Source organism: Nanorana parkeri, unplaced genomic scaffold (assembly GCF_000935625.1).
Source record: "Nanorana parkeri isolate BGI_ZX_2015 unplaced genomic scaffold, ASM93562v1 scaffold2794, whole genome shotgun sequence".
NCBI classification, from domain to species: domain Eukaryota; kingdom Metazoa; phylum Chordata; class Amphibia; order Anura; family Dicroglossidae; genus Nanorana; species Nanorana parkeri.
Window position 1 is genome coordinate 20,237 of NW_017309062.1, and position 7,101 is coordinate 27,337.

At 48.8% G+C, this 7,101-nt stretch overlaps 1 protein-coding gene across 1 annotated transcript in view; it reads right to left on the minus strand.

Annotated features, from left to right (window-relative positions):
- Positions 1 to 7,101, minus strand: part of VANGL2 (VANGL planar cell polarity protein 2) — a 30,920-nt gene that overhangs the window by 655 nt on the left and 23,164 nt on the right. The window contains exons 9-10 of the mRNA XM_018574184.1: positions 4,998 to 5,133; positions 1,917 to 2,148 (exon numbers count right to left, since the gene is read on the minus strand). Coding sequence (XP_018429686.1) covers positions 1,917 to 2,148; positions 4,998 to 5,133 — 368 coding nt within the window. The remainder of the gene's footprint in view (positions 1 to 1,916; positions 2,149 to 4,997; positions 5,134 to 7,101) is intronic.

Below are 7,101 nucleotides of genomic sequence, written 5' to 3' on the forward strand. Positions count from 1 at the left end.
ATAATAAAATATAGAATAAAAATGTACATTATACTATAAAATTTATAATAAAAAGGTCTATGCTAAAATATAATAAAACATATGCCCCCCCCATACATAGTGATGAACAATGATACACTGTAATGGACTCAGCAGCAGAAGCCAAAGGGTTAAAAAAAATCAAGCTCACCCCAAAGAGCAGAGCGGTGATAATTTTGGCAATCACCGGCCTACTGACACACAAGAGGGCCATTTCTGATCTTCACAACGACCCATTAAAAAAAAAGGTCTCGAAGCCGCTCCCGGTGGCACATTAGAGGCTTCAGGGGTGTGATCGGCGCACATCTGCTCAGCGCAGGACAAAGCCGCAGCGGAGAAGCAGCAAATTAAATATAAATGAACGCCATTAATATTTCAAGGCGTGTGAGCGCAAGGTACAGTAACGGGCTGGTTAGGCGATACCAATAACCCGGCGCTGTGGGCAGGCGCTCAAGGTTGGCCTCTAGCTGCAGTAACCCCCGGTGAACACCAGGGGGCAGACTTGCGATTTTTATTATGGAGGGGGGAATATAAAGCGCACGCCAAAAAAAACAAAGCTGCAGATCAGATTACAAGCGGAAGATTTATAGCTGAACTGAGACTGGGTGGAAACCGCAGTTTAACAAGTCACCCTACATGGGATTAACACCTCTGCTGGAAACGTTTCACAGGGCCCGTCGCAAGTAAACAGCGCAGGATCCGGTAACGCCAGACCGTGTTTTGGGCCCTATTTGGAAACAAGGCAAGCGATGGCCATTGGGAACCACGGCGGCTAAAGATAGAATAGTATACAGACTACAATAGTATACAGACTACAAACAAGATTATATTATCAATGTAAGAGAAAGCTATAGAATAGAAGGGGTCATGGTGGTCCCCAGGACAACAGCACCCCGACATCTGCTGGTCCCCGACACCCAGGAGTCATTGAAACAATGGCGGAACGTCTGGGGGTTTCTTGGACAACAACACCCGATCTTCTAAAGATCAGCAGGACAACAGTTCCCTTTCCCCCAGGACAACTGCACCCCGACACCTAGGCATCTCCGTGACAATGGCATCATGACACTTTTGGGTCCCCAAAACAGCATCCTGATGCCTAGAGAATCCCCAAAACGGCACCCTGACATCTAAAAAGGTCCCCAGAACAACAACACTTGGGGTCCCCAGGACAACAGCACCCTGACATCTGCTGGTGCCTGACATCCAGAAGTCATTGAAACAATGGCACAACGTCTGGGGGTTCCTTGGACAACAACACCCAATCACCTTGAGATCAGCAGGAAAACAGTTCCTTTGCCCCCAGGGGTCCCCAGGACAACTGCACGCTGACACCTGGGAGTCCCCAGAACAATGGCACCCTGGCACTTAGGGGTCCCCAAGAAAATTGGCATCCTGACCCCTAGGGAGTACCCAAAACAGCACCCTGACATCTACAAAGTCCCCAAAACAATGACACCTTGAGTTCAAAGGACAATTGCACCCTGACACTTGGGGTGGCAACACCTTTGCACCCCGACACTCAATGATCTCAGAACAATGGCACTCTGTTACTCAAGAGATCTAGCACAATGGCACGCTGATACTCTGAGGTTCCAGCACAAAGGCTCCTTGACCTCTGAGGTTCCAGCACAAAGGCTACTTGACCTCTGAGGTTCCAGCACAAAGGCTCCTTGACCTCTGAGGTTCCAGCACAAAGGCTCCTTGACCTCTGAGGTTCCAGCACAAAGGCTCCTTGACCTCTGAGGTTCCAGCACAAAGGCTCCTTGACCTCTGAGGTTCCAGCACAAAGGCTCCTTGACCTCTGGGGTTCCAGCACGCTGGCACTCTGACACACGAGGTATCAAAGCAGTTACCCTTTATTTTAGAATCATAATGAAGAAACATTGACCACCGACCTTTGGTGTCATATCATGAGTGATGCAGAACTCCAGGTGATGGAGAATGCTCTCCATCGTGTGGTACGGTTGCTGTTTCGTCGTGCGCAGGTATTTCTGCATGGCTCTGGCCATGGAAGCGAAGATAGCCTGGGCAGCCTCCCGCGGATCCATGACCTCACGTGGGTTTTTCGGGTCTTCTTCCTGGAGACGCTTGATGTGGGTGAAGGCCTCTTCCACCGCCACCACCAACCTAGGAGGACAACATCAACCATGTTAGAAAACAGTGAACATATCAGAGGTTTTCAAAAACAATCTAAGTGTCCTTATAGAAGCCCCCACGGATCATAGGTAAAGGCTGTAAAGGGCATTTCTGAAGATCTGGCACCCAATGGGAGTGGCAAGGACCTTTGTAGGTCTTCAAAACAATCTCAATGTCCCTAGAGAATCTCTTTGGATCAAAGGCTGCATAAGTGGCTTGTTAAATATCTGGCAACCCATGGTGTTGCAAAGACCTGCAGTAGGTGCTCATAACAATCTCAGTGTCCCTCTAGAACCCCCATGGATCACAGACCAAGGCTGTATAACGTGCTTGCTAAAGATCTGGCACCTCATGGTGTTGACCAAGACCTTGGATGCTCCCAAAACAACCTCAGTGTCTCTATAGAACCCCCCCATGGATCAAAGGCCAAGGCTGTATAAGGTGCTTGCTAAAGATCTGGCACCTCATGGTGTTGGCCAAGACCTTGGATGATCTCCAAAACAACCTCAGTGTCTCTATAGAACCCCCCCATGGATCAAAGGCCAAGGCTGTATAAGGTGCTTGCTAAAGATCTGGCACCTCATGGTGTTGGCCAAGACCTTGGATGATCTCCAAAACAACCTCAGTGTCTCTATAGAACCCCCATGGATCGTAGACCAAAACTGTACAAGGGGCTTGCGAAAGAGTTGGTACCTCATGGCATTAGCAAAGACCTGAGAAGGTCTTCAAAACAATATCAGTGTCCCTATAGAACCCCATTGTATCAAAGGTCAAGGCTGTATAAGGGGTTTGCTAAAGGTCTCATGGTGTTGGCAAGGACTTGTGTAGGTCTTCATACAAATCTCAGTATATCTATTGAACCTCAACTTGATTGCGCAAGATTTAGGCACACCTACTCTCGCACTAAGCCCCCCCCCCTCATCTGTGACAGCAATAGGGGTCTTCATATTTCTGGTGAATGGTGGTGTCATCACATGTGCTCAGGCTCGCCTCCATGTCAAGTCCATGACCACATTAGGCGACTTCCCATCCTTTCAACAGATTTTAATTCACACGAGACACAACCGGCGCGGTTTCCGAATGCGACACACAAAGTGAACCCGGTGAAAGATTTGCTCACTTTTCCGTGGTTGGCGTCGGCTATTATTGTAAGGGAGAGTGACATTTATCTACCCCGGGATTATCGCTAACAGGAGGATGATGACAGTTTTCTCCCCGCAGGCCCGCACAAGCCCTGGAACCGCTGGGACTGCCGTCGAAAACGCAATGACATCTCCCCGTCACGGGGGGTGCAGAGGGGAGAGAATTAATGTGAACGATTAAGGGATACAGGATAATCATTCTTATATTCAGAAATGTGTAAAAGGGACTGACGCCCCACGCCATAAAAAAATTTGAATGAATGAACTTTATTTTACGTGCACGTGGCACCGATAAAATTTGATGGCGCTTTATAGAGTAGAGAAAATTGTGACTTGCCTGCCCTGGGCGGCCATATTGAAAAGCACACTGGAGTCAGTTTTGGGGTATAAGCTTATTAAAGTGACCTTGTGCAAAGCAACTGGCTGTTTAATGCTGCCCCCCCTTTCTTTGCAGCCCCGCCCCCTCTCCACCACCAGCAGAGGAATAACCTCCATGTGCCACTGCCCGAGTATTGGTCCCTGTGGATTCCACTCCCAAGACTGGAGTACATTTTTGGGTAGAAGCCTAGTAAAGTGACCTTGGGCAAAGCAACTGGCTCTGTTTAATACTGCCCCCCCCTTTCTTTGCAGCCCCACCCCCTCTCCACCACCAGCAACGAGGAGTAACCTCCTTCATGAGCCACTGCCCGAGTATAGGTCGCCCGTGGATTCCCTTTTGGATCCGACTCCCAACACTGCACAAGGTCACTTTACTAGGCTTCTACCCAAAAACTGACTACAAAGCAACTGGCTCTGTTTAATACTGCCCCCCCCTTTCTTTGCAGCCCCACCCCCTCTCCACCACCAGCAACGAGGAGTAACCTCCTTCATGAGCCACTGCCCGAGTATAGGTCGCCCGTGGATTCCCTTTTGGATCCGACTCCCAACACTGCACAAGGTCACTTTACTAGGCTTCTACCCAAAAACTGACTACAAAGCAACTGGCTCTGTTTAATACTGCCCCCCCCTTTCTTTGCAGCCCCACCCCCTCTCCACCACCAGCAACGAGGAGTAACCTCCTTCATGAGCCACTGCCCGAGTATAGGTCGCCCGTGGATTCCCTTTTGGATCCGACTCCCAACACCGCACAAGGTCATTTTACCAGGCTTCTAGCCCAAAACTGACTCCAGTGTTGGGAGTTGGATCCAAAAGGGACTCCACAGGATCCATAGCCGGGCAGTAACACATAGAGGTTACTCCGTGTTGCTGGTGGTGGGGCTGCACAGAAAGGGGAGGGGGGCAGTATCAAACAGAGCCAGTTGTTTTTCACAAGGTCACTATACTAGGCTTCAACCCAAAAACTGACTCCAGTGCAACTGGCTCTGTTTAATAGTGCCCCCCCCCCTTTCTGTGCAGCCCCACCACCAGCAGCGAGGAGTAACCTCCTTCATGTGCCACTGCCAGAATATAGATCCCCCTGCAGATTCCCTTTGGGTCCTACAGCCAACACTGTATAGGAGGCTTCGACTTGACTGCCCAAGATTCAGCCATGCCCCTTCCTGCTCTAAGCTCCACCCCCATCATTCATAAGAGAAGCAACAGATTAAAAAGAGTTCAACATTAAGTCTCCACATCATCAACTCAAAAGTTTGATCGCCCAATCAGTGTCCTGTATTCCGAATGACTTCGAGTACAAGCGCGCGTTCACGGCAGACATACCTTGCTTTCCGCTTGCGCACTCTCCGCTCGTGCTCCGCCTCTTCGTAGTAATACTCATTGTGACTGTTGTCCCTCCGCCTGGCGGCTGCTGCTATTACGGCCCGTGACTGCCCTGTGGAGTTGTTAGTAGAATTTTCTAGAGGAAGAGGGGGAAAAAAAAAAAAGGAACATGTAACAGAGTAAAGATGATAGACACGGGACATGTAAGAAAAATTCAAAAAATTAGATTAATGCGCCCAAAAATTCTGTTTTAATTGTAGGCGGACAATGGGCGGAGTCACCCGCTGGTTTCCTTTGTGTTTTTAAGAGACTCCAGTGGTGATATTTCTATGCCAGAGTTGTTGGTTGGTCTTATCCATGTTGGAGGTTTGGACTTTGGGTTTGCTGTTGCATTCTACATTTTGTAAAATGAATGTAAAAAGTCTGAAGGGAAAATTGGGAAAGCCCGAGAAACGGCCGAAGCCGAGTGGAGACTCAACCGGAGAGCTTTCATCATGAGAGAATGAAGAAAAAAGGAGCGATACTATGCAATATATACACGGAACTTTCACCATTCTGTAGACTGTGCAGCAGCTATAGCTGCACAGAAAGGTCAGCATTCCATACAGTAAAGCAGCTATAGCTGCATGGAAAGGTCAGCATTCCATACAGTAAAGCAGCTATAGCTGTATAGAAAGGTCAGCATTCCATACAGTGCAGCAGCTATAGCTGCATAGAAAGGTCAGCATTCCATACAGTGCAGCAGCTATAGCTGCATGGAAAGGTCAGCATTCCATAGACAGTGCAGCAGCTATAGCTGCATGGAATGGTCAGGTTTCCATCGACAGTGCAGCAGCTATAGCTGCATAGAATGGTCAGCATTCCATAGACCGCGCAGCAGCTATAGCTGCATGGAAAGGTCGGCATTCCATAGACAGCACAGCAGCTATAGCGGCACAGAAAGGTCGGCATTCCATAGATAGTGCAGCAGCTATAGCTGCACAGAAAGGTCAGCATTCCATACAGTGCAGCAGCTATAGCTGCACGGAAAGGTCAGCATTCCATACAGTGCAGCAGCTATAGCTGCACGGAAAGGTCAGCATTCCATACAGTGCAGCAGCTATAGCTGCACGGAAAGGTCAGCATTCCATACAGTGCAGCAGCTATAGCTGCACGGAAAGGTCAGCATTCCATACAGTGCAGCAGCTATAGCTGCATAGAATGGTCAGCATTCCATAGACCGCGCAGCAGCTATAGCTGCACGGAAAGGTCAGCATTCCATAGATAGTGCAGCAGCTATAGCTGCATGGAAAGGTCAGCATTCCATAGACAGCGTAGCAGCTATAGCTGCATGGAAAGGTCAGCATTCCATACAGTGCAGCAGCTATAGCTGCACCGAAAGGTCAGCATTCCATAGATAGTGCAGCAGCTATAGCTGCATAGAAAGGTTGGCATTCCATACAGTAAAGCAGCTATAGCTGCATGAAAATGGCTGTCATTCCATAGACAGCGCAGCAGCTATAGCTGCATAGAAAGGTTGGCATTCCATACAGTAAAGCAGCTATAGCTGCATGGAAAGGTCAGCATTTGATAACAGACACTTCTAAAACCAGTAAAGCTGAACAAAACTGGTAATGATTTTAATTTAATGGTCCCGCCGCCCAGATTTAAATTTGACATTTCAGAAAAGCGGAGATTTCCTTTAAAAAAAAAAAGACAAAGACAAAAAACCACGACGGGGAGTCCTTCAAGGGGTTAAAAAGTTCTGAATTCATAACGGCACGCTGGCAGCCTCGGTGTTTCATTTCCAGCTCTCGCAGAAGCTCCACGAGGCCTCGGCACACAACACGCAGAGGGGAGCTTTGAAGTTTTATTTTCGACTTTCATAATTTGAAATTCAGCTCGGTGCCCTAAAGGGGGAGAAAAGGTTTCAAAGGGGGGAGGCTCCAGGGGCCCTTCATAATGGAAAGGGGGGACACCCCCCAATCCGCCCCCCACCCACCTCCTCCCGGCCACAGGGGAACTAGAACAAGACAAGATTCATGTCCGTGTATAGCGGGGCAGACAGTTATAGAGGTCACCGAAGATGGTGGGAACTATTCTCGCCATGGTGAGAGTCTAAAAA